General features: G+C 53.2%; 2 protein-coding genes across 2 annotated transcripts in view; both read right to left on the bottom strand.

Annotated features, from left to right (window-relative positions):
• Window positions 1-10160, bottom strand: part of UBE2G2 (ubiquitin conjugating enzyme E2 G2) — a 41062-nt gene extending 30902 nt beyond the window's left edge. Inside the window, exons 1-2 of the transcript XR_008508557.1 lie at window positions 8852-10160; window positions 5999-8556 (exon numbers count right to left, since the gene is read on the bottom strand). The gene's annotated coding sequence lies outside the window, so the exon portion shown is untranslated. The remainder of the gene's footprint in view (window positions 1-5998; window positions 8557-8851) is intronic.
• Window positions 10161-14385: 4225 nt separating this feature from the next.
• PTTG1IP (PTTG1 interacting protein) lies at window positions 14386-23783 on the bottom strand. The gene is made up of 7 exons (XM_036389236.2): window positions 23690-23783; window positions 21271-21323; window positions 19872-19980; window positions 17181-17286; window positions 17010-17075; window positions 16594-16640; window positions 14386-15154 (listed from the first exon to the last, which is right to left on the bottom strand). Exons 1-7 carry the CDS (start codon window positions 23766-23768, stop codon window positions 15111-15113), a joined length of 504 nt encoding a protein of 167 aa, XP_036245129.1. The 5' UTR covers window positions 23769-23783; the 3' UTR covers window positions 14386-15110.
• Window positions 23784-27234: the final 3451 nt, after the last annotated feature.

Raw genomic sequence — 27234 nt, 5'->3', positions numbered from 1 at the left:
GGAGGGTGTCTTCATGGCAGGGGGTGGGACTGGATGGGCTTTGGATTCCCTTCTAACCCCAAACCATCCAGTGATTCTCTGATTAAGCTTTAACCACCAGGACACTGAGCATATTTGTCTGGCTGTCTACACTGAGGGAAGGTTAGATGCTGTTAACTTTACATTACCCTTAAAACCTGAGTTACCACACTACTGAATCCTGTTCTGACAGTGTTTAATCACATGAGGAAATCTTTATTCCCTGCATCAGGGATTGGGGACCTTGCTCTGTCCTCTAAAATCCATGTGATTCACACTTCTGTCACACACAGGAATGCTAAAACTCCTGTACCTCTTGCAGCACTTTGGGCTGGAAAATGAAGTATTGGGACTTGCCTAAAAGAGACAGTCTCAAGAAAAGGGGGGACTTGATAAATAACACAGAGACTAGAAATTTTCAGTTCCCCTGAAGATGCTGAATAGAGCTTTAGGGCTAACTAGCAAAAAAGATTAAAGGTATGTATAAAGGAGGATAAATGTAGCTGGAACCAGTGGAGAAAAAGATAGAGGACTACAGAGGGGTTTTTGCAAGTTACGTAACAAAAACCAATAGTGCATACCAAAGAAAAAGTTCAAAGAAAGGTCACCAGTAATACTGAAGCATTCAGTGAATATGACCATGAGACCCCCCTGTTAGATGACCTCCAGGACCAAAAAAAGACTTCCAGTTAAAGGTGAATGCATGCAAATTAGTTCTAGGGAAGTGGTGTTAGCGTATTAGGTAGGAGACACATTGTAATGAATATGTATGATCAGGATGGAATAAATACCCTGTTGTGAATTTTCACCACACACATCAGATTAAAGGAGATAGATACACTTCTGTGTGTCCAGCACTGATAAAGAATGACTGCTTTCTAACGCTTTAAATTGAAAAAACGTTTATTTCATAGCGAACATCCGAACAAACATCCTAACATCCTAATAAACATCCTTAACATCCTAAGAAACATCCTAACATCCTAATATCCTAATCTCCTAATATCAATATCGAACTCTATCCCCAAGTTTCTACAACTACATGCTTTCCCTCCCACAGTTCCCATTCTCCTAGTCTTGAAGTAATATGCAAAGGGGAAGAAGAAATCAGACGAGGCCCTTCTCAGCATGCTGATTTTCAGTTCCGACGGGCCGTGGAGGAGCCACATCAAATCAGATGACATGGGGGCGGTGCCGGTTGTCCCCTGCGGCCATGGCTTCATTTCCCCATGGTGGCCGCTGTCCCAGCCCGTTTCTTCTCAGGACATCCAGCTCTCTCCGGGGACGCTGGCGGGGCACAGGGCTTGGGGCCCTGTCCCCATCAGCCAGTCTGCGGCGCCGGCCACCTCCAGGAGCCGCATCCTCCTGCGCCTCCTGCTGCTGCCGCTGCCGCCAGCGCGCCACGAAGGGATGGAGGCGGCGGCGGGGGCGGCGCGGGACCGGCCCGGGGAGGCTCTCCTGATCCTGCAGGACGCGGATGCTCACGATGGGCCCTTGGCAGGTCGGGCAGGTGGCGGCGGCATCAGGGGCGGCCTGGGGCTGGATGCAGGCGTGGCAGAACACATGTCCGCAGGGCTCCACGGCAGCAGCGGGGCTGTGCAGGAAATCCACACAGATGCGGCACACCCGGACGGCTCGGGGCGCCGCTGGCTCCTCCCTGGCCTCCGACATTGCTGCTCCTGGAATTGACTGCTCTCAGTCTCTGTCAGGACTCAGAGGTTCCTCGGTCACTGGCAGGACCCAGAGGCTCCCTGGTCGCTGGCAGCACTTGGAGGTTCCTCCTCAGTCACGGGCAGACTTGGAGGTTCCTCACTCACCGGCAGGACTTGGAGGCTCCTCGGTCACTGGCAGCACACAGCAGATGATCGCTCGCTGGTAGCACAGAGGCTCCTCAGATGCTGGCAGTGCTTGGAAGCTCCTCAGCTGCTGTGGATCACAAGCTGAGTGTGCTGGCACTACCCAACGCTGGTGGTTATAGTTACGCAGGTGGCGTCATAATGACCATGAGTGACACGGCCTGACATCACAGGGCTCTGAGGGCCACACCCAGGAGCTCCCCATCCACAGACACATCCTGTGGCACAAGGCCCACCTGGCAGTGGGCTGCACACCTCAGTGTTTGCCCAGATCCCTTCCAGGCGGTCCCTCCTGGTTTCCATGCCATGTGCTGGGGTCTGGGGCTGCACCTCCCCAGCGGGAGGACTCTGTTCAGCCCTTGGTTGAACTTCAGGAGGTTCCGTCAGCCCATTTCTCCGGCCTGTTGAGGTCCTTGTGGGTGCAGAGTCACCTTCTGGTGTCTCAGCAGCTCCTCCCACTGTAGGAAATTCAGCAAACTTGCTGAGGGTGCCCTGGACCCCTTTATTCGGGCCACTATCAAGAAGGAAGAGGACTGGTCCCAGTGCTGATGCCTGGGCTACACTGCTGATGATCAGCCTCTATCTCAGCTTCATGCTGCTGATCAACATCCTCGACTTAAAATCCAGTGTCAACAGTTAAAATCACTTCCTCACAGGGCAGAGCTTATTTGCAAAGTTCTGCTTCCTCCAAGCCTCCTGCTTTCTCCAAACTCATGAGAAATGTCTGGCTGATCATTTATCAGCCCCAGTGAGCATTTTCCCCTTCAAATACAGCAGCTCCGGAATACAGCAAAGGATCTGTTGAATCATTTGCCTCTTCCACCACTTTTCCTGAAATATACCTGAAACATACCTGGTATTTTCCTGAAAATACCATTGTAGCACTACACACCGACACCAGCTCTTGGAATCTTTTTGTGCCCTTTGCAAAGAGACTGAGGTTGTTTGGCAGAGACTCTCCAGGACCAGGCAATACAACAAGGCACCTCTAGGGCCCCTGCTGCTGCTGCTGCCACCATAGCCCTGCTGTGGATGGAATGGAAGAGGCTGTGATGGCAGCAGGCCACCCCAGCACAGTTATCCACCTGTAGCTGGGCAGCCTGTGCTCACAGCTCAGTCTGTCCCTGGGATTTCACCCCTCAGAGTGCTGGCTGTTTGTCCCACCTTTCCTATCACATGGCTGGAATTGGCCTAGTGCCGGCTTTTTGTGGCCTTTATGTGCAGGGCTGTAGAACTCCCCTTGGGCTCAAAGCCAAGCTCCCTGTTACATCTCATTAACCCCTTCTTTCCAAGTTCCCTTGTGCGTCCTCCTAGTACCCAGTGCAGGTGGTGGGGCACTGTCCCACTCCTCAGCTGTGATGTCCCCATCACTATCTGCTTACCCATCCCACTCAGGACAGATTTCCATTGTGGCAGCCTTGCAAGGGACCAGTTAATCCTCATGAAATGTCTTTTTAGCTGCCAGGCTCCACTCTCAGTTACACTGCAGGCACTTCTTCCCAGACCTGACTGGCACCTTGGCCACCCAAGGACACAACTTCACTTCCCCACCATGGCCCAGCCAAGCCAAAGGGTTCACCAGCTTTGCAGGGCCTCAGCCACATGATCCCTGCACACAGAAACATTCACAGGAGGAATTAGAAACATCAGTAGCTCCATGCCAGCCTATGGGAAGCAGCCCCTGGGATGAGGATGCTGGAGCCCAGGACAAAGCTCCAGGATAAGAGCAGAGGACACAGTGCCTCTGTCCAGGGACACTGGGTGCTGCCCTGGCAGCATGGCCTGGCCTCTGCTTGTCCCCAGGGCATGGCCACATTCCAACCACCATCCATCCTGGCTCCCAGCAGGTCTCTCTGCTGCCCTGGCTCGGCAGAGGAGGACAGAGCCAGTCACAAGTGGGGTTTCAGGAAGAGGAACTCGCTTGCAGGGGTCTCCCATCCCTGATAGGTTTGGAGACATCACCCCTTAGTGCCAGTGGGGGCACTTAGGGAACCCAAAATGAATTTACTGGTCCCAGTCCCAGGGCAGGAGGGGGACTGGACCCTCGTGCAGGGGAAAGGCAGTTCAAAAGGATTTAGCACCAGCTGTCCCTGGATGTTGCTGGCCCTCAAAGTCCTCATAGCTTTCCCTGTACCTTTGGTGGGCAGAGACACCATGGGTCCTTTGGGCCAGCAAATGCAGGACCCCTATCAGCACTTTCCCTTCTCTTTACTGGGCTCCACGGTCCATCCTCCATGCCCAAGGGGACTCCAGCCAAACGGGGATGGATCTCTTTGGATCATCACCTCCGTGCCGAGCACACCCGGACACGCTGCTCCCGGCACCGCCCCCGGCTCCTGCCGGGCAGCACCGAGCGCAGCCCCTGCCCGGACACAGCGAGGGAGAGCAGCGCCCAGAGAGCCTGGCAGGGCCAGTCCCTTTGTTCCTCCCACCCCAGCCTCTTCTGGCATAGCCTGGGACGATCTGGATCAAAAGTCACCTGCGAGTCCTGCCCTTGGGGCGTGCTGGCAGCAGCCAGGGCTCCCCAGCTCAGCTGGAGCAGCCCTGCTGAGCTCCACAACCATGCACAGGGAGAGTTTTATCCCAGCCAGGGCTCCCGGCCCTTCAGCTCCCCAGCTCAGCTGGAGCAGCCGTGCTGAGCTCCACAAACGTGCACAGGGAGAGTTTTATCCCAGCCAGGGCTCTTTCAGCTCCCCAGCTCAGCTGGAGCAGCTCTGCTGAGCTCCACAAACGTGCACAGGGAGAGTTTTATCCCAGCCAGGGCTCTTTCAGCTCCCCAGCTCAGCTGGAGCAGCTCTGCTGAGCTCCACAGCCCAGCCCTGCACAGGGAGAGTTTTATCCCAGCCATGGGAGTCCCCTCACGGGCAGCTTTGCTCAGCCCAGCCTCTCCTGTCCTGCCCAGCCTCACACGGGGCTGTGGGTGCTGCATGGCCAGCCCTGGGCAGCTCCATCCTCCTTCCCAGCCCAGCTCCCTTGCACTGCTGGGGCTGCAGGCTGAGCCCCCAGGCCACCCCAGGTACACAGGGGCTCTCTCCTAGAGATGCCAGGGGACAAAAGGCCAAACTCTTGCCACAACACCCAGCTCCTTCCTTAGAGAGCAGCCTCGCTTCCATCCCAAGCTCTTCCTAACACCTGAACATCTCTGGGAACTGACTCCTCCTTTCAAGTCCAGCAGGAGCCCATCAGCCTTGCATCTATTCTACTTCCTTGCTGTAAATAAAAGCCAGAGCATTAAAGCCCAAAAGCACCTAGGTACACAAACAAGTATTTCTTGCCAACAAAAGGCACCTCTGGACACGTCTCAAACCCATGAGGGAGCAGATGAGCCATCCCAGAAGCTCTGGGATTCCCAGAGGTCTGGTCTCTGGTCCCTGTGGTGAGCATCACTGCAGCCACCCCCTGCAGCCACATCCCACAGTGGTTTTTAAACAAACAAGTCTAGTCTTTCACTACTAAATTCGAGTTTAAATCCTTTTACTAGCCATTCTGCTTCCATTAAAGATTCCAAAGAATTACAGAATCATTCAAGTTGGAAGGGACATTAAAGTTCATGTCATTTCACCCCTGCCATGGGCAGGGACATCTTCTACTGGCCCAGCTCGCCCCAAGCCCTGTCCCACCTGGCCCTGGACACTCCCAGGGATGGGGCAGCCACAACCAGAAGGATCTGCCCTGACAAACACCTCGACTTATCTTTGTTGTAATAACAGAGCTCTGCAACAGAGATTTCCATACCTGTATTCTGTCCCATCTGGAAAATTTAACAAGGAAAACATCAAAATAACTTGCCGCTTGCCCAGGGTTCCCAGCCTCCCCGTGGAACAGCGGAATCCCAGAGGTGTCACCCACACACCGAGCTGTCCCCTCGGTGTCCCGGTGGGACACGGGGCAGGACTCCCTTCCCACAGCCCCCTCAGAGCGGGCAGTGCCCCGGACCCGTCCGTGACCCTCAGCCCGCCCCGGGAGCTCTGCACGGAGGCAGAGAGGACGCGGGGCACGGCGAGGCCCGCGGCCCGGCCTGCCCGGCGGCCGTCACGGCCCCGCCCGGCCCGCGGGCCCTGCCGGGCTTTGGGAGCGCTCCCCTTCGGGAGGGCAGCGCCAGGGGCCCAGGGAGCGCCACTCACGCTTGTACTCGGCCATGAGCCGCTTCAGCGCCGTCCCCGCCATGGCGCGGCCCCGCCGCCGCTTCCGGGTGCGCGGCCGGAGCGGCCGCCGGCGGGGCGGGGCGGAGGGCGGCGCTCTATCCGCCCTTATCGCCTCTATGGTAGCGGCCGGTCCTCCAGCCGGCAGCAGGTTGGGGGGGGGAAACCTCGGGAATTCCCTGTGGGAAATGTGAAATATAAAGCTGTGTTTCGTGTCAGATACATACAGGCAATGTGTGTATTTGTGATTGTGAGATGTGTGGAGACCGACAATGGGACAGTTGCGAATTCTAATAATAACTGAGGAAAGTAAAGCATGGAAGAAGGCCTTTGAACCTATCTTTTGTTTGCAATTAACCTTAGTTGATTTAGGAGCATTGGAATTAAAGCGTTAAGGATGTTGCTTTTTGCTTGTAGTTAATCCTTACAGAGTTCTGCAATAATAACCTTTTGAAGTATAATTTTAGAATATTGCTTGTATCCTTAAAACTATAGCTTTGGAATATATGTAAAGGAAATATGCTTATCTCACGCCTTAATAAAGCAGAGAAAAGCAGCTTGAGAAAGGAAGATGACCATCACCTCAAGCATTTATAGTTTCGACCAAGGGAATCCGGACATCACTGTTGTTAGATTATAGTCCTTGCAATTAAAAGGTGGACCCACATCTGGGGAGCTGGACTTCACCAGATGGGATTCATCTTTCTTCTTTTGGAAACTGGACCACCACCATCTGGAGATGCTCCTTTTGGGATACATCCTGAGAAAAACTAAATCACAATAGTGTATAGAATTGTGATGTAAAAATTGGGAATAGAAACTGCTGAGAAAGCTGATGAGTACCCCTATAAATACCTGTAAGCCTCAACTATGGGTGTGCAGTTGGAGGGAAAACTTCCCCCACTGTACCCAGCGCTGTATTGCTCATACTTTACCGTGTTAATTAATAAATTGATTGCTGCTTGAATATTGGCCTGGTCAAGCTTCTCCTTTATAACAGCAACAACGGGGAGGATGCAGGAGAATCTGCAAAACGCCCCAGGGAGCGGGGGTAGTGCGGGGCGGATTGGCCGGAGTAGCCCCCACGCCGCCTTTCCTGCACAGAGAGCGGACCCGAGTCCCGGAGGGGATCCGCGGGATATCCCACCCCAGCTCACCGCCACCCCGAGAAGGGAACAGGGACCTTTCCAACCAGATTTCAGCAAGAAGGAGCACAGCTAATGTGAACAAATGGAAAGAGAAAAGGCTGGGGATGATTCCATGGAGCAGCAGGACAGCCTGAGTTAAAATTCCTCTGGAACAGGCTTCATGGAGCCCAAACCACCACACAAATAATTAAACCTCAGCAAGGCTGGAGGGGCAGGACAGCCGTTTATTATTATTATTATTATTATTATTATTATTATTATTATTATTATTATTATTATTATTATTATTATTATTTTGAAGACACCTATATGTCTCTCCTCACTTACTAGCTCTTCTGCAGAGTTTGGTGACATTAAAAGGCATTTCCCCCCTCTCATTTACCAAGTTTATATACCAGAAAAGAGGAATTAAAAAGAAACCTGAGGCCACAGACTTCCAGTGCCCACAGAAAAAGACTCAAAGTTAAGGGAGCAGGGCAAAGGGACAGATGCTGCCCAGCCCTCAGCAAACAGCTGGAATTTCAGTGATGGGATTTTTTTATAACCTTGCACAACAAAAAAACACAGCTACTCTATCACAAGCATTAAGTTTTTAGACCAGCTGTCCTGCTGCTACATCCAGTTCTGCAATAGTGCAAGCCAAAAAAAAAAATCTAATTTCTGCACTTAAAAAGTATATTTTGGCCTACTTTATCATAATATGAAAAAACACATGTAAACCTTTAGTATTTAAACACTATCCCTAAGCATTGTATTGTGTTCTAGCCCCAGTCAAGGGCAGGATGCTGCCCAAGGGACTGACTGAATTTGTAACATGAGCTAAAAATTTAAAACCTGTATCTGTGTTCCTTCTCTCATGCACATCTTTAAAGGAAACTTTTACACTCACACTTGGCATGAAAATACATTGAACTATTTATATAGTTTGAGTTAAAACAGAGGGACAAGACCAACCAGAGACAGGAATGAACACTCAGTGTCCCAGCACATGGATGAATGCTTAGGCCACAAGTTTAAAGAGAGAGTGAAAAAAGATAATACAACACATTTTAAAAAAGGCTAACAACAGAGAGACAACACATATTACTTAATCTGAATTTTAAATGGTGAAATTCAGACACAGCTCAATCCCTGCAGATACTATTTTGACTTGTGCACACAGAATGTCAAAGACAACAAGCAACTTTGGTAAATATCCTGTGAAGCTTCAAAGAACCCTGTGTGATTGGCACATTCATCTGTTGCCTAATCAAACAGCAAATCCAAGGAGAGATGAGAGAGTGGGGTGTGATGAGGATCCTCAAAGTGTTCCCCAAAAGATGCTGTGTCTTAGCACCCTCCTCCTGTCTGCTGCTGGTACACTTCGATCGTGTCATCGTGTTCCATCTCCAGCTGTGGGAGTAACACAGGGATTATTTTAACATTTTAAAAATAAAGAAATTATAAGAAATATAGAAAACTTGAAAAACATGTGGTGACAAAAGCACGTGGCTCTCTGCTCCTAATCAGCACTGCAGGAATAACTAAGACATGAAACACTTTCCGTCAGTCACCCTGCACACATTTGTTGGACCATGCTAAACTCACAGCAACTATTTCAGGATCATTTTGATTTCAAGCCCCTTTGATCACCACTCAGACACCCGAATATCTGTGTAACAATTTGCAGTAAGAGTGTTTTTCATACCTGTGCAGGTGTGTCTGCTTCTTTAATGGGCTGTCCATCAAACAGGAACATAATGTGCTTCAGTGACAAGCCCTGCAAGTTCAAAGTTATAGATGAGAAACCACACTTGATTTCTGAATGCAAACTAAGTGTTCATGGATTTACTGTCAGGACACATGGTAACAAAATTAACACTCAAGAGACAAGGGGGATGACACAAGATAGATTTAGATTAGGTATTGGGAAGAAATTCTTCCCTGTGAGTGTGCTGAGGCCCTGGCACAGGCTGCCCAGAGCAGCTGTGGCTGCCCCTGGATCCCTGGCAGTGTCCAAGGCCAGGCTGGACAGGGCTTGGAGCAGCCTGGGATAGTGGAGGGTGTCTTCATGGCAGGGGGTGGGACTGGATGGGCTTTGGATTCCCTTCTAACCCCAAACCATCCAGTGATTCTCTGATTAAGCTTTAACCACCAGGACACTGAGCATATTTGTCTGGCTGTCTACACTGAGGGAAGGTTAGATGCTGTTAACTTTACATTACCCTTAAAACCTGAGTTACCACACTACTGAATCCTGTTCTGACAGTGTTTAATCACATGAGGAAATCTTTATTCCCTGCATCAGGGATTGGGGACCTTGCTCTGTCCTCTAAAATCCATGTGATTCACACTTCTGTCACACACAGGAATGCTAAAACTCCTGTACCTCTTGCAGCACTTTGGGCTGGAAAATGAAGTATTGGGACTTGCCTAAAAGAGACGGTCTCAAGAAAAGGGGGGACTTGATAAATAACACAGAGACCAGAAATTTTCAGTTCCCCTGAAGATGCTGAATAGAGCTTTAGGGCTAACTAGCAAAAAAGATTAAAGGTATGTATAAAGGAGGATAAATGTAGCTGGAACCAGTGGAGAAAAAGATAGAGGACTACAGAGGGGTTTTTGCAAGTTACGTAACAAAAACCAATAGTGCATACCAAAGAAAAAGTTCAAAGAAAGGTCACCAGTAATACTGAAGCATTCAGTGAATATGACCATGAGACCCCCCTGTTAGATGACCTCCAGGACCAAAAAAAGACTTCCAGTTAAAGGTGAATGCATGCAAATTAGTTCTAGGGAAGTGGTGTTAGCGTATTAGGTAGGAGACACATTGTAATGAATATGTATGATCAGGATGGAATAAATACCCTGTTGTGAATTTTCACCACACACATCAGATTAAAGGAGATAGATACACTTCTGTGTGTCCAGCACTGATAAAGAATGACTGCTTTCTAACGCTTTAAATTGAAAAAACGTTTATTTCATAGCGAACATCCGAACAAACATCCTAACATCCTAATAAACATCCTTAACATCCTAAGAAACATCCTAACATCCTAATATCCTAATCTCCTAATATCAATATCGAACTCTATCCCCAAGTTTCTACAACTACATGCTTTCCCTCCCACAGTTCCCATTCTCCTAGTCTTGAAGTAATATGCAAACGGGAAGAAGAAATCAGACGAGGCCCTTCTCAGCATGCTGATTTTCAGTTCCGACGGGCCGTGGAGGAGCCACATCAAATCAGATGACATGGGGGCGGTGCCGGTTGTCCCCTGCGGCCATGGCTTCATTTCCCCATGGTGGCCGCTGTCCCAGCCCGTTTCTTCTCAGGACATCCAGCTCTCTCCGGGGACGCTGGCGGGGCACAGGGCTTGGGGCCCTGTCCCCATCAGCCAGTCTGCGGCGCCGGCCACCTCCAGGAGCCGCATCCTCCTGCGCCTCCTGCTGCTGCCGCTGCCGCCAGCGCGCCACGAAGGGATGGAGGCGGCGGCGGGGGCGGCGCGGGACCGGCCCGGGGCGGCTCTCCTGATCCTGCAGGACGCGGATGCTCACGATGGGCCCTTGGCAGGTCGGGCAGGTGGCGGCGGCATCAGGGGCGGCCTGGGGCTGGATGCAGGCGTGGCAGAACACATGTCCGCAGGGCTCCACGGCAGCAGCGGGGCTGTGCAGGAAATCCACACAGATGCGGCACACCCGGACGGCTCGGGGCGCCGCTGGCTCCTCCCTGGCCTCCGACATTGCTGCTCCTGGAATTGACTGCTCTCAGTCTCTGTCAGGACTCAGAGGTTCCTCGGTCACTGGCAGGACCCAGAGGCTCCCTGGTCGCTGGCAGCACTTGGAGGTTCCTCCTCAGTCACGGGCAGACTTGGAGGTTCCTCACTCACCGGCAGGACTTGGAGGCTCCTCGGTCACTGGCAGCACACAGCAGATGATCGCTCGCTGGTAGCACAGAGGCTCCTCAGATGCTGGCAGTGCTTGGAAGCTCCTCAGCTGCTGTGGATCACAAGCTGAGTGTGCTGGCACTACCCAACGCTGGTGGTTATAGTTACGCAGGTGGCGTCATAATGACCATGAGTGACACGGCCTGACATCACAGGGCTCTGAGGGCCACACCCAGGAGCTCCCCATCCACAGACACATCCTGTGGCACAAGGCCCACCTGGCAGTGGGCTGCACACCTCAGTGTTTGCCCAGATCCCTTCCAGGCGGTCCCTCCTGGTTTCCATGCCATGTGCTGGGGTCTGGGGCTGCACCTCCCCAGCGGGAGGACTCTGTTCAGCCCTTGGTTGAACTTCAGGAGGTTCCGTCAGCCCATTTCTCCGGCCTGTTGAGGTCCTTGTGGGTGCAGAGTCACCTTCTGGTGTCTCAGCAGCTCCTCCCACTGTAGGAAATTCAGCAAACTTGCTGAGGGTGCCCTGGACCCCTTTATTCGGGCCACTATCAAGAAGGAAGAGGACTGGTCCCAGTGCTGATGCCTGGGCTACACTGCTGATGATCAGCCTCTATCTCAGCTTCATGCTGCTGATCAACATCCTCGACTTAAAATCCAGTGTCAACAGTTAAAATCACTTCCTCACAGGGCAGAGCTTATTTGCAAAGTTCTGCTTCCTCCAAGCCTCCTGCTTTCTCCAAACTCATGAGAAATGTCTGGCTGATCATTTATCAGCCCCAGTGAGCATTTTCCCCTTCAAATACAGCAGCTCTGGAATACAGCAAAGGATCTGTTGAATCATTTGCCTCTTCCACCACTTTTCCTGAAATATACCTGAAACATACCTGGTATTTTCCTGAAAATACCATTGTAGCACTACACACCGACACCAGCTCTTGGAATCTTTTTGTGCCCTTTGCAAAGAGACTGAGGTTGTTTGGCAGAGACTCTCCAGGACCAGGCAATACAACAAGGCACCTCTAGGGCCCCTGCTGCTGCTGCTGCCACCATAGCCCTGCTGTGGATGGAATGGAAGAGGCTGTGATGGCAGCAGGCCACCCCAGCACAGTTATCCACCTGTAGCTGGGCAGCCTGTGCTCACAGCTCAGTCTGTCCCTGGGATTTCACCCCTCAGAGTGCTGGCTGTTTGTCCCACCTTTCCTATCACATGGCTGGAATTGGCCTAGTGCCGGCTTTTTGTGGCCTTTATGTGCAGGGCTGTAGAACTCCCCTTGGGCTCAAAGCCAAGCTCCCTGTTACATCTCATTAACCCCTTCTTTCCAAGTTCCCTTGTGCGTCCTCCTAGTACCCAGTGCAGGTGGTGGGGCACTGTCCCACTCCTCAGCTGTGATGTCCCCATCACTATCTGCTTACCCATCCCACTCAGGACAGATTTCCATTGTGGCAGCCTTGCAAGGGACCAGTTAATCCTCATGAAATGTCTTTTTAGCTGCCAGGCTCCACTCTCAGTTACACTGCAGGCACTTCTTCCCAGACCTGAGTGGCACCTTGGCCACCCAAGGACACAACTTCACTTCCCCACCATGGCCCAGCCAAGCCAAAGGGTTCACCAGCTTTGCAGGGCCTCAGCCACATGATCCCTGCACACAGAAACATTCACAGGAGGAATTAGAAACATCAGTAGCTCCATGCCAGCCTATGGGAAGCAGCCCCTGGGATGAGGATGCTGGAGCCCAGGACAAAGCTCAGGATAAGAGCAGAGGACACAGTGCCTCTGTCCAGGGACACTGGGTGCTGCCCTGGCAGCATGGCCTGGCCTCTGCTTGTCCCCAGGGCATGGCCACATTCCAACCACCATCCATCCTGGCTCCCAGCAGGTCTCTCTGCTGCCCTGGCTCGGCAGAGGAGGACAGAGCCAGTCACAAGTGGGGTTTCAGGAAGAGGAACTCGCTTGCAGGGGTCTCCCATCCCTGATAGGTTTGGAGACATCACCCCTTAGTGCCAGTGGGGGCACTTAGGGAACCCAAAATGAATTTACTGGTCCCAGTCCCAGGGCAGGAGGGGGACTGGACCCTCGTGCAGGGGAAAGGCAGTTCAAAAGGATTTAGCACCAGCTGTCCCTGGATGTTGCTGGCCCTCAAAGTCCTCATAGCTTTCCCTGTACCTTTGGTGGGCAGAGACACCATGGGTCCTTTGGGCCAGCAAATGCAGGACCCCTATCAGCACTTTCCCTTCTCTTTACTGGGCTCCACGGTCCATCCTCCATGCCCAAGGGGACTCCAGCCAAACGGGGATGGATCTCTTTGGATCATCACCTCCGTGCCGAGCACACCCGGACACGCTGCTCCCGGCACCGCCCCCGGCTCCTGCCGGGCAGCACCGAGCGCAGCCCCTGCCCGGACACAGCGAGGGAGAGCAGCGCCCAGAGAGCCTGGCAGGGCCAGTCCCTTTGTTCCTCCCACCCCAGCCTCTTCTGGCATAGCCTGGGACGATCTGGATCAAAAGTCACCTGCGAGTCCTGCCCTTGGGGCGTGCTGGCAGCAGCCAGGGCTCCCCAGCTCAGCTGGAGCAGCCCTGCTGAGCTCCACAACCATGCACAGGGAGAGTTTTATCCCAGCCAGGGCTCCCGGCCCTTCAGCTCCCCAGCTCAGCTGGAGCAGCCCTGCTGAGCTCCACAACCATGCACAGGGAGAGTTTTATCCCAGCCAGGGCTCTTTCAGCTCCCCAGCTCAGCTGGAGCAGCCATGCTGAGCTCCACAAACGTGCACAGGGAGAGTTTTATCCCAGCCAGGGCTCTTTCAGCTCCCCAGCTCAGCTGGAGCAGCTCTGCTGAGCTCCACAGCCCAGCCCTGCACAGGGAGAGTTTTATCCCAGCCATGGGAGTCCCCTCACGGGCAGCTTTGCTCAGCCCAGCCTCTCCTGTCCTGCCCAGCCTCACACGGGGCTGTGGGTGCTGCATGGCCAGCCCTGGGCAGCTCCATCCTCCTTCCCAGCCCAGCTCCCTTGCACTGCTGGGGCTGCAGGCTGAGCCCCCAGGCCACCCCAGGTACACAGGGGCTCTCTCCTAGAGATGCCAGGGGACAAAAGGCCAAACTCTTGCCACAACACCCAGCTCCTTCCTTAGAGAGCAGCCTCGCTTCCATCCCAAGCTCTTCCTAACACCTGAACATCTCTGGGAACTGACTCCTCCTTTCAAGTCCAGCAGGAGCCCATCAGCCTTGCTTCTGCCTCCCCCAGCTACCCCCAATGAGTCAGAGCCACATACCAGTGACAACTCCATCTGCCACTACTCCCAACCCGTGCCTGCCATGGAAGCAGAATTAAACTCTTTCAGACCAGAACAGTAATTGAATCAGTTTAATATACAGTCAGCATATTGTAAATGCACTTGAAACTTACAGTATTGCTAACAGGTGTGGCCATTGAGCCCAAGACCACCTTTCTAGAAAGGCACAGAGAGGTAGGAAAGTTGAGGCATTTCCCCAGATTAGTTGCAAGTGAGAAGGTGCACATAAGACCTTCCTCCTGGAAGCACCAGATCACCAGAAACTTGTGCTCTTTGAGAGGACTGTTAATGTGCTGGGATAAGTGCAGGCACCTGGAGTGACAGCCAAAGCCTCCTGCTGACCCTGATGTCAGGAAACTCATGCTGGCTTTTGCAAATACTAGAAGAAAAAAGAAAGGGAGGGCAGAGCAGAAGAGCCTAGCTCTGTGTGCATGAAGTGTTCTTGGTGAGGCAGGAGTGAGGGAGAGGTGTGACATTGCTTTTGCCCTTGGCTGGGACAAGGAGTGTTCTGTGCATTGCTTTGGACACCACAACCACCCTGGGGTGAGTGAGAAGAAATGCTCCATCCTCCAGTATTGCCACCATAATTTCTTGCACCAGCAGGGCAAGAGCAAAGCTCTGGCCAGACCAAGCACCTGGAGTGGGGACAATGGTGTCACCAAGGATTTGGGTCATCTTCTGTGGCAGTTGAAGTGGCACCATGGTGGTGGGGGAAGCCTGGAGACTTTTGGCTCTGCAGAAGGCACTGTTCACCAGGGTGGGTGGGTGTGTCTGGAGATGCTAATTCTCAAATTTTGCATAAGGGTTCTCTTCCTTGAACAGGCCTAGAAGAGAGGAGAGATTTGTTCACACAGCAGCTCCCACAGTGGTCACAGCCAACAAGAAAACCAGTCCTGGGAAACAACTCTTTGTCATTTAAGCCTCCTCAAGCCTCCCAGCTGCAGTTCTCCCAAAACACCTGCTCTTACTGCTGCCCACAGTCAGCACTGTTTCACTCTTCCTTTCTGCACAAGAGGAGACATCCATAGAGAAGCTTGACCTGATGGCAAACTCCTCTCCTAGGCAGTCCAGGTAAAGCAGCCTGCCTAATCTTCCAGAGTGCTCCCTCTGCACACCCCTTCTGTCAGACTGGACTTAACAAGCAGAAAGCCCAGACCCAAATTAAATTAAAACTGTTCTTAGACTTGCTTCCCTGCTCCAGCATTGAGACTAGGAAGCAGCAAGGCAGGGTATGGGGCTGGCTTTTAGGCTAGCAACAAGCCATGTGCCGTGCTGTTTGCTGCTTTCCCAGCTCAGCACTTTTGAGGAGCAGCCACAAAGGACAAGATTGCAAACTGGGGTCAGGCTGCAGCAAAACAGCCCTGACATAGCAATACAGGCCCAGAGCACAGCTCTTCCACGGGAAGATGCTTCCCATCCAAGAGCTCCTTCAGGCACAGCTTTGCCTGCTCTTTCTTCCCCAAAGGAGCCTGCCCATCCAGAGGCCCTGGGATCTGCCTAACCTGGACCTGCAGCAGGCAGCAGTTGCAGGCAGAGAAAAGGTCTCTAGTGTTCCCTACAACCCCCCCAAAGCCAGAGACCACCAAATGCAGCTTGCATGACCCCAACTGCCCCACAGCCAGACACTGGCAGAGCCCCTGGCAGCCCCAGTGGGCAGGCTGTCCCCTGCACAGAGCAACTGGCTGTTCCCTGCTTCCTTCCAAGCTGATGTTCCCCTCAGCTAGGTCCAAACCTGGCCCAGGTCTGTGGGGCTCACTGTGCACTCCCATGCCCAGGGGACTGAGACACCACTGCTGGCACAGAGGACCAGAGGGATTGGGGTGGGATTGGTGCCTGCTCTGTGCTCCTGCAGCTGTGGCCATTCTGATTCCTACCTGGCCCCACACCCCAGGCTGCTGGCTCACCACAGGGCTACTGGAGGGCTGTGCCTGAAGGGTAACAGCATCATGATGGTGCTGTGTCTGCCAGCTTCTGCTTCTCCCCTCCAGTCAAGCTCCATCAGCTTCTCCCACAGGGTAAGCTTGGAGGACACATTCTGGGGAACATTATACACTTCCTCTTCCCTGCCTAGGGAAAATAGCCCTGTGTGGGCTCACACACCATGAGCCCAGCATCTCTACACTTACTCTGAGCCAAGAGAAGCAGGGACCATGTTTTCCCTGCTGGCCAGGTCTCATCTACAGCTGTGACCATGGCAAGGAGCACAGTTACAGAGGCTGCTTCATCTAAAGCTTAGTTTGCATCACTCATGTCAGCACTGTACCGTATTTTCTTCGGATTTCATCATGCCGTGATTTCATCTCCGCTCTCCTGTGAGAGGCAAACAGAAAAGCCATGAGTCAGTAATTGCTGATACAAAAGGGAACAAAAAGAGCCAGAGCTCCTTGCTTGTTCCCAACCAAGGGAGCTCCAGGCTGGCAGGTTTGCTCAGCCTCCCACCTCAGGGAGGCTCTGGGGACCAGCAGAGCAGCCCTTGGGGAGCTGCACACACAATACTTGTGATGCTACATCCACGAGTCACCCCAGCATGACATTCCTAATGAGGCTTAAGTGTGAGCTGGGGCTGAAGCAGCCACTGACTGCATGTGCTGAGCCCCATGTGCCTCCTGGCATGACGTTTGATGGCACAGACAGGAGCCAAATCATCCTGCATCCTCAGGGCCTGTGGTACAAACTCACCTCTCCTCCTGCCGCACTCGCCTCTTCTCCCGCTCCCTGGCTGCTCTCTCGTCATCCTTGTCTGGCCTGGTAGACAAAAAAAAACCCTCAGTGCTCTCAGCACTCAGTTCTGCAGCAGCACATGGCTGCATCTGAGCTGCCCCACGATCAGGGGACCCCCCCAATACTTGCTTTTTGCTCTTCTTCTTGCAACAGCAGCAGCAGCAGCAGACCCCCAACATGATCACAAGTGTTCCTCCCACCACGGACATTGCAATGATCAGGGCTTCAAAGTTCACTGAAGGATTTGACAAAAACATGTTTAGCACACATGGACACATCTGCCTGGGGTTACAATATAGGATCACAGGATCATTAATGTTGGTAAAGCACTCAAAGATCATCAAGTCCAACTGTTCCCCCAGCACTGCCAGGTCTTCCAGTAAACCATGTCCTCAAGGGCAACAGATCTGTGTTTTTCAAATGATTCCAGGGATGGTGACTCTACCACTGCCCTGGGCAGCCTGTTCCACTGTCTGACCACCCTCTGAGTGAAGAATCTTTTTCTTACTAGAACCTAAACCTCCCCTGGTGCAACTCGAGGCCATTTCCTCTTATCCTACAGCCATTTTCTCTTGAACATAGAGCTACTGTCACCAGCAGCTTCAGTGACTGGGCTGTAGATGTGCAACCACCTGGGAAAGCAAATGGACATTTTTAGCTGCAGATAACAATTGCCTGATGTATACCAATGATGATATAGCAAGTGTTGGTACCCACAAATAAACACCAGCTGAGCACATGTCCCTGCTAACAGGAGTGCTCAGTTACTGGCTGTGAAGAAAGACAAGGAAAAATGTACTCAGGTCAAACTCCTCTGGCAGAAACAGGAGCAAAGCTATCTTAATCACTAATCCAGGTAAAAAGTAACCATCAAGGGAAAAAACCCAACAACTGAAGGGTTCAGGGCCAAGGAAGGATATCTGACAGGGAGGAATTACTGTCCATGGGAGCCAGCCTCAGAAGTCATCTCTGATGAGATGAGCACTTTGAGGTGTCTGAAGTCCTTGGGCAAGGGAGAAACTGAAACAAAAGCTGTTGGGATTTATCAGCTTGGGGGCAGCAGTGCTGCTCAGGCAGCTGAAGGCCAAGTCCTCCTTCCTGCTCCTGACTGCCATGTCTCCCCAGGGCTGGGGGGCTCTGCTTGCCCACACAGACATCAAAGCCTGCTGGAACATGGTGAGGCAGCAGCCACGAGCCCTGGTCCCTGCTCATCCTGCTCAGCTCCTGCAGTAATGGCAGTAGAGACACCGGCCAAAAATGACACATCTAGATGCCAAGGATTTCAGGCCACAACAAAGAGGAGTTTCTTCCAAGCGTGGTTCGGGCTGTTCAGAGACTTGTGCCTGTGGAAATATTTGTTTAGGAGCCACTTTGCACACAACAGCCAGGCTACAGAAATCTCAGTGCATCTGAACCTGCTCAGAGCATGTTTGAAGGTCATTTAGTCCAACTCCCTGCCATGGGCAGGGACATCTTTCACTAGACAGGCTGCTCACAGTCCTGTCCTGCCCTTGAATGTTCCCAGGGATGGGGCATTCACCATCTCTCTGGGCAGCCTGTGCCAGTGCCTCATCACCCTCATTGTAAGAGACTTTTTCCTTTTATTTGTTCTCAATAGATCCTCTTTTAGGTACTCAGCTTTAGCTGACTTCACCACTGAAATTGTCTTCAAAGCCTGCAGCAGCATCAGTGCTTCTGAAAGCCTTTTGGGGTTTCAGGATGAGCCTGGGGTTCAGCTCCCCCCTTCCCACACAGAGAGGTCTGTGCAGAGCACCAGGCACTCCTCCAGCCGATGACAGACACTAAGTCACACACACCAAAAATGCAGAATCACATAAGAGCTAATCTCCCACAGGACTAATCTCCTCACAGCAAGTTTTGCAAGCCAAGGAATGTGATCTTTTATAATGAAACCTTTTGTGAAGCTACTCACATCAAAACTAGTATTTCAAGGACTTACAGAAGTTTCAGAAAAGCATACCACAGGGCTCACAAAGAGGAGATTCTTCCTCCACAAGCATAAGAGCAGTTTGAACTCCTGTGGGCAGACAGGAGAGCCCAGCCTCGAGCATAAAAGATGACAGGCCATGGCAATTCAGCTCCAGGCTCCTCATCAAGGGGGTGGATAAGGGCAACCACTCCCCAGCTTGCTTCCTTCCTGCTCCAGCCCCCAAAAGCTGGTTCCTATCTGAGCATGAACATGCACTAAGCTTGGTCTAAACAAGCCACCAATCTCTCCAGAAATCCTCCAGAAAACAGAGCAGCAGGGAGGAGAGGCAGCTGTCCATCAGAAAAAGCTCCCAGAGGAGACCTGCATGTGCAGGGGTAGTTTTAGAGAAGGTTTTTTCTCAGGTGGGTAAGAGCTGAGCAGAAGCACAGTACACTCAGCACTAGAAGCACACACAGGCTCCCAGAGAAGTCACCACACCTCTGGTTCCAGGAGCCCACCTGGGACAGCAGCCACGTGAAGAGCCAGAAGCAGAGCACAGAGTGACATGCCAGCTGCAGGGGAGAGATCTTCTTGGACTCAGACACCAGGAAGGGCTGCACAGGCCCACACAGAACCTTCCACTCCTGTTCCCAGGCGCCAGCCACGTCTGGAGCCTCCATCACACCACAGCAGAAGGGATGTATTTTGGAGCAGCTAAATCCTCACGGGTCCTACTTGCCAGAAGGCAGGAACTGCTCATACTCTGCTTCCCCGCCCACACTTCAGCAAGTTAGCAGAACCTTGACTGCCTTCAGCCTGTCACTGCTGCACTGGCAGAGACATGGGAGGCAGGGGAACCTCCCACAGCAGCAGCCCAGGCTGGCACTTACCCCAGCAGACTCCCCAGCGGGCAGAGCGGAGCTCACACAGGTCAGCCGGGGGGAGGATCCTTCTGACAGGGTACTCCATGCACCTCCTGCTGCTGGCACACCACAGGCACTAGGAGACAGGGACCAGGCAGCACAGAGTTACTGCTGCACTGCCAGTGAGCCACGCTTTGCCCTGGCAGCCACAGCACTGGGCCACCTCTGCTGGTACCACCCAGCAGACACAGGGTGCTCAGGAGTAAGAGCTGTGTCAGCACAGATCACACCAGGAGAGGGGAGTGCAGAGTTAAAGATGCTGAGAGTCCTTCTCCTGGCTTAGAATTGTAGACTGTCCTGAGCTGGAAGGGACTCAAAGATCATTGAGCCAACTGCTGGCCCTGCCCAGGACAGCCTTAAGAATCCCACCATTAATAACACAAATCCTTTACATCTATTTTTGGGATAAGAAGAAAGCCTTTGAGACACTCCACACACACAAAGCTAATGAGCAGGACAGGTGTGCATGTGCCCAGCTGTCACAGACATCTTTTATGAAAAATCCTTTCCTTAGGATTTTTCCTCCTGAGAAGCTGAGAGACCTCAGGAACAAAATATAACCAATGGTTATCTGCTGCTGTGGAATGCAACAGGTGGATCTTTAATTGGCCCATGTTGGTTGTTTCTAATTAATGGCCAATCACAGTCAGCTGGCTCAGACAGAGAGTCCGAGCCACAAACCTTTGTTATCATTCCTTCTTTTTCTATTCTTAGCCAGCCTTCTGATGAAATCCTTTCTTCTAGACTTTTAGTATAGTTTTAATATAATATATATCATAAAATAATAAATCAAGCTTTCTGAAACATGGAGTCAGATCCTTGTCTCTTCCCTCATCCTCAGACCCCTGTGAACACTGTCACACCCAGCCACTACAGACCATCTGCAGAGCTTTGCATGCTCCTCTCCTGGTGGCTCCAACCCCCAAGCCCAGCATTCAGTAGGGTTTGGTCAAACTGGTTCTGGTTACATCAGCTCCAAGATCTGACTCAAGTTCAAGTTTGCTGATATCTGTGATAAGGCAGCAGGGACTGGCAGGACACCAGTACACATCCTGCACCCACCCAGTGCCACAGCCCAGCTGCTGGAGGGGAACCTGACCAGCCAGCCCTGCCCACTCAGTCCCTTCTCCAAGCCCATCCATCAGGAAGCAGGTCAGCAATTCCATTACTGTAATCAAAAAGCACACAACAAAACCCACCCAGTTTCTAGCAACCTCTTTCCAGAGCACCAGAGAGGGACTGCCCTCTCACCCTCATAGCTGGGTGGAATTTGCAGCATGTCTGGGACAAGGGACTAGCCCTGCTTCCAGGAAGGAAACTTTTTCAGGTGTGGTGAGAGGTTGGGAGTCTCACTGCTGCTACTCACAGTGACATTTTTCAGGCATTCTTCACAGCTCCTGTTCGTATACTGGCGACAATCTGCAGGAAGGAAAAAAGACACCTCAGGACTTTGAAGAACTTCAGTGGTTTAAAACTCTGGGTTCCTCCAAGCCTGCTCCTGCCCACCACTGGGCCAGCAGCAGTGCATGCTGCTGCTGCAAGAGCCACCAGCTTCAGCATGTGCTCTGTGTCACGGTGGGAAGCCCAAATGCAAGGCAAGTTCTGCCTTGCTCTGCTGACAAAGCCCTAAACTGTGAGTTCCTCTCTTGGGTTTTATTTCCCTAAAAGCCTGAGCATCAGCTGTGACAGTAGGGCAGCCAAGGGACACAACCAAGGGACACAGTAGGTCTGGAGGGACCCTGTGAGGATGAGGGCAAGCAGCTCAAGCAAACAAGCCCCAGAAGTTGCCCCAAACAAGACACAAGTTGCTACCAGGAGAAGTAGAGGAGCACATGGGGACACACAGAGCTACAGATCCTGCAGGAAGCCTCCTGCTGCACCCTACCCCAGCCAGTTCATCCAAATCTTCCTTCAGCAGGACACAGTCCAGGCAATGGGAGCAGCACTGCAGCCAAAATCTGTGCTCATGTTCAGAACCTGTTTTCATCCCCTCCTCTTTCCAGACCTCAGTTCTACAGACACAGGTGGCTCTCAGGACCAGAGCCACCATGGATGAAGGCACCCAGCTGGGCAGGGGAATGGATAAAGTCTGAACACAGGACAAGCTGGCCCCATTCTGAGCTTAGCTACATCTCCCAGCAGTGCTCCTGGAAAACGTCTTCCTACAGATATTCACCTGCAATTCATTGGTGTGCCTCCCCAGATGTGGAGGGAAGGTGCTTTGCCAAGCCTCAAGAATGAGACATTTAAAACTGACTCCTGCTTAAGAGTCTAAGCAGAAGTCTGTTTGACAGTGGTTTAAAAGGAAAACTCAATTTGCCTGAACACTCACTGCTGGCTGAAGGATCATTGCTTTGCAGTGTCGTAATCAGGAAAAAATCAATCCCAGAGGTGCTTGTTTTCCACTCTCACAATCAGCAAAGCTGGATTTTCTCCCTCCAGCTGGCAGGAACCCTCAGCTATGACCCACTGTCAGCAGTCACATGCTCTGTATAGCCTTCCAAACAACTGGGCAATTGATTAACATAGCTCAGATAAGGGTGTTTACACACCAGAGAGGCTGAGATTGCAGGTTTTAAACACTCTGAAGCTGCATCTTCCCTATTTCTTCAACTGAGGCTGGAAAAACACAGCGGTGCCTCTGCTGCTCCAGTGCTGTTCTTTACCAGGAGTCACAAAACACCCTCCCACACCACAGGAGGCCAGTGGTGGGCAAAAGTAGAACTTGTGGTTTTAAATAGGTTTTGCTTTCCCCCAGGACATCCCCTCTCCCTAGCTTGGGGCATCATCCTCCAAGTCATTAGGTCAAAGGCAGTGAATTACAGCTGTTTGGGAATGGACTGCTTCGAGGACACCACAGCCCTTCAGGATTTGTCCCAATGTCCCATCTCAGGTGAGCAGACAGCTCACATGGCATGGCACAGGAAGCCCTGCACTCCTCAGGGACAGAGACACGACAGCAGCTCTTGCTGTGCTAGAACCCCCCTGGGTAATGCTTTTGACAGCTGGCTACAGGAGGAGTGAAGTGAATGGAGAACAGCTCCTGGCTTGGAAGAGGGGGCAGACTTCTTAGGACACACTGAAGGCAGTCATCCCCACCCTTTGCTACAGCTTCTTCTCCACCTGGTGCAGCACCTCTGGGGGCTCTGCTCCATCCCCAGCCACTAAGGAGGAGCAGCCGGACACCCGTCCATATCCAACAACACCCATCTTCTTCCTGGTCAGAGGCTGCCCAGCCACTGTCCCACACCCTCCAAAGGGCCATCAGCAGGAGCTTGGCTGCCCCCTGGTCAGGGAAAGTCAGCAGCTCTCTCACCTCAGCTGTTATCATCACTAAATCATGGAATCATAGAATGGTTTGGGTAGGAAGGGCTTCAAGCCTACCATAGGCAGGGACACCTTCCACTATCCCAGGCTGCTCCCAGCCCCGTCCAACCCGGCCTTGGACACTCGCAGGGATGGGGCAGCCACAGCTCCCCCCGGCATGGAAGTCCCATTGCAGTGGAAGCCGGAAAAGCGGCGAGCAAAGCTCCACTTGCAGCACCCACCCAACTTTCCCGACTTCAAGGGGACACACGGGGCTGCACTGGGTCCCGCCCTGCGGAACTGCCACCGAGGGACACGGCCATCCCTCACTGCCCACAGCCCCCGACCAGCTGCTACCGGCCTGCTTGCCGCCCCTGCACCCCACAGACACGGGCTTCAGAGCCACTGCCCGCCCGGGATTTTGGGGCGCTGTGCGAGGCCGCCGCCAGCCCCACGGCGGGGCCGCGGTCACCGCTTACCTCCGGCCGCCTCCTGCGCGGCCACGGCGGCGGGCAGCAGGGCCAGGGCCAGCGCGCAGAGCGGCAGCGCCGGGGCCATGGCGGAGCGGGCCGGCACCGGGGGCGGCCCCGCCGCTATGTAGGGCCGGCCGGGGGCGGGCCGGGGGCGGCCCCGCGGGCCGGCGAGGGCCGGGGGCGGCGGGCGGAGCAGCTGTCACCGGGGAGAGACCTCCGGGGTTGTCGGAGCCTACCGGGATTCTCTGGCCCTTACCCTTACCGGGGACCTGCCGGCCCTTACCCTTACTGGGGACCCGCTGGACCTTACCGGGACCCACCGACTCTTACCGGCGATCCTCCGGCCGTTACCGGGACCCGCTGGCCCTTGCCCTTACCGGGGACTCGCGGGACCCTTACCGGGACCCCGCCGGCCCTTACCCGTGCCGGGACCCCGCCGGCCCTTACCCTTACCGGGGACCCGTCGGCACTTGCCGTTACCGGGGACCCGCCGGGCCCTTGCCCTTACCGGGACCCCCCGCCGACCCTTACCGGGACCCCGCCGACCCTTGCCATGACCGGGACCCACCGGCCCTTGTCCTTACCGGGGCCCCGCTGGGCCCTTGCCTTTACCGGGACCTTCCGCACCCGCGGCCGCCCGCAGGAGGGGGCCAGACCCCCGCGGGAGGAGGAGCGGGAGAGACCCGGCCTTTCCACAAGCTCCCCGGTAAATCACTCCGGGAAACCCACCCCAAAGGGTCCCGCATCCCTTCCCGCACCAGTTCATCGATCTTTACAGCACGGAAGTGTGTTAATGGGAAAATAAATATTAGTGCTCATGGCACACCGCGGTGTGATGGGGTAGTGGAGTTTTATTGAAGACTTTGGGATTGTTTGTGCTGAAGTGAAACAAACAGGCTGGCCCTGAAGAGAAGGATTTTGCTTTTGGAGGCTTAGAGCAGTCCCTGGGGGCTAAAGAACAGCTTTATCCCTGGAATGACCAAGGTACCACAGCATCCCAGGCTCTGAGACCCTCCCAGGCTGGTCTGGTGTCACAGCTCAGTCACTGCAGCCAGAGGGACTCAAGGACACCTGGATCCATGGACGAGCAGAAACAGAGCAGCTTTGCCAAGTTTTACTGTGACTGGAGATCTGTTAGTGTGGGTGTCAGTGCTCAGTCAATTTGTGTTGTACCCGAGCATGGGATGGACTAAAGAACCTCATAAAAAACCTACCTGGGTGCCCTGATTTGGCTGGGACATCTCACACCCATGAATAAATACTGACACTTCATAATTCCAAGCTTTGCATCCCAACCTGGTACCTGGGTCACCACTGGCCAGGCGTGAGTTTTGTGCTAGGAGCTCCCTCCTGGGCAAAGCCCTGGCCATACACCCATGTGTTCCAACATTCAAGACATGAGAAGCTGCATCAATATAAATAAGGATTTTCACATGCTGTAGGTCAATAGTGAGCTGGGCACTGCCCTGGCACCCCCAGATGCCCCCCTCGAGGAGCAGGCAGCCTGGCACAGGCAGTGGGATGCTGAGATGTGAGTTACCCTGGCACTGTGGCCAGAGCCTCCCTTGGGTTTAGGCTGAGGGACTGAGCACTGCAGGGTGTTTCTCTCTGGGAAAGCTGGCTGGGTTTTGCAGGGCAGGTGAGGGGTGCTGTGAAGGTACCTGTAGGTGAGGATGGGAGGCAGCTCTGCAGAGCAAAGTGTGGGTGCCAAGGAAAAGCTCTGGCTTGGAGAGTCACTGACCCCTCGGCATGGAGGCAGCTCAGGGAGCAAGAAGAGAATATTTTAGATTGCCCTAAACAAAATGAAGAAGATAACCAATATTTTTCAGCAAAACCCCAAAGAAAGCAATCCTCTATCTTGAACAAACAGTGACACTGGCCACCCCTGCATCGTGGAGCTCACCATCCATCTGCTCAGAAAGCTTTGTCCTCCCTGCTGTGTTCTTGGTGTCCTTGAGAGCCAGATGGGCTGGCTGCCAGTGACAGAGCTCCTGCAGGCTGGGAGCATGAGTGGCCAAAGGCGCTGAGGGTTCGCATGTTGGGGAAGATGAAACAGGAAAGCCTTACAAATATGATTGCCTGGCAAAAGATTTTGAGAATATGGAAACTATAAGCGAGATTGAAATGAAAGCAAGCTTTGAGATACTTTAGCTACTGAACAACTGGAAAACAATGGCATGGCTGGCTGAAGGTAATCCCCTTTTGATGGAACAACACCCTCTGCTTGCAGACAGGCCCAAGGGTCAGAGCAGACCCTGCCAGCTTGGCAGAAGGGGCCAAAGAGGAGTTTTTAGGGTTTAAAATGTAACACAGTATGGTAATGTAATGATTCTTATAGGCTGTATGGAAATGCTATAGGATTTGTATCCTGTATTAGATTGGTTAGTGAGAATCAGAATATTCAACACAGAAGAAGATTTATTGAATTGTAATGGGAACCTCACTCTTTTACCCTTTTACGCTCTTACCCTTTTGCTCTCTTTCCCTCTCATCCTCTCTCCCCCTCTCTTCTCTGGGCCTGCTCTGAGCTGTGCCTGGCAGCTCCCAGCAGGGCCCTGCACCCAGGCCCTTTGCAATGAGCCCCCAGTTCCTGCCCTGGCTGCAGAGATCTCTGCTCTCCGTCCGTCCCCCCGTCCCAGCCCCCGGCTCCCCCAGGGCTGCACGGGGCTGAGCCGGGCTGTGTGTGTGACACTGAGGTGCGTTCCTTCCTCTTCCTCCCTCCGCCACAGGCGAGCGCTCTGCTGCCAGCAGCCGGCTGTGCCTGTGCCTCACATCTTGGCAGCTCCTCAGGAGAAACACGGGGCTCTTCACGTGTGATGGGCACTTGGGCTGTCAGAGACATGGGAGCTGTGTGTTTGCTGCTCTGAAAGCAGCTGGTGCTTGAAGCTGGGCAGGCACTAATAATCACCCTGGTGTTTGCTGGCACAGGGGAGTCTCCCTGAAGCCCTCTCTGGGGCTGAGCAGTGCCCTGACACCAGAGTCACTGCTGGATGCTTTGGGAAGCAGGAGGAAGCACCAACTGATCCATTTCTGTTTGCAAAGCTCTTCATTCCTTTGTCCTGGGTCTCTCCCTGAGGTGACACCTGGACTACAAATCACCCCAGTGGCGTGGGCAGGGACCCAGGCAGCAGGAGCAGGCAAGGAAAGTCAGGGGAGACCAGAGCACCACTCTGATCCCAGCGGCCTTTCCTCTCCCTCTCCTTATTTGTCTCTGAAGGGGATTTTCAAACCCTTCAAGATGGCCTCAAGTGGTTTCCAAGGCGACGGTGCTAGAGTCATCACTGCCATGGAAACCCTCTCTTTGGCATCATATAAATATTTCCCTTGAAGGAGGCTGGATGAGTGGGCGATGCACTATTTTCTAGCACTCCCTGGCTGCAACAGGACAACCTCCAGGAGATGGGAGGGAGCTTGGGAGGTTAAAATTAGCTTGCCATGCCGGCCAGCAATGGAAAGAGGTGATTGCTGATGTTTCAGCCCAAAACCTGGGGTTATTTGTGTCAGCAGGATCCAAATGAAATAGATTTACTCTGTAGGGAGACAAAAACGAG

This window comes from Molothrus ater, chromosome 10 (genome assembly GCF_012460135.2).
Source record: "Molothrus ater isolate BHLD 08-10-18 breed brown headed cowbird chromosome 10, BPBGC_Mater_1.1, whole genome shotgun sequence".
NCBI classification, from domain to species: domain Eukaryota; kingdom Metazoa; phylum Chordata; class Aves; order Passeriformes; family Icteridae; genus Molothrus; species Molothrus ater.
The sequence above is the reverse complement of the archived record's forward strand: the minus strand, read 5'-3'. Positions and strand labels throughout refer to the sequence as shown.

Excerpts from the sequence above, each read along its gene's own strand:
- PTTG1IP (XM_036389236.2), bottom strand. The coding sequence starts at position 23,768 with ATGGCCCCGGCGCTGCCGCTCTGCGCGCTGGCCCTGGCCCTGCTGCCC. Across the intron at positions 19,981-21,270 it reads AATGCCTGAAAAATGTCACT|TGCCTGTGGTGTGCCAGCAG; the intron begins GTGAGTAGCAGC and ends CCTGTCTCCTAG. Across the intron at positions 16,641-17,009 it reads CGAGTGCGGCAGGAGGAGAG|GAGAGCGGAGATGAAATCAC; the intron begins GTGAGTTTGTAC and ends TGCCTCTCACAG.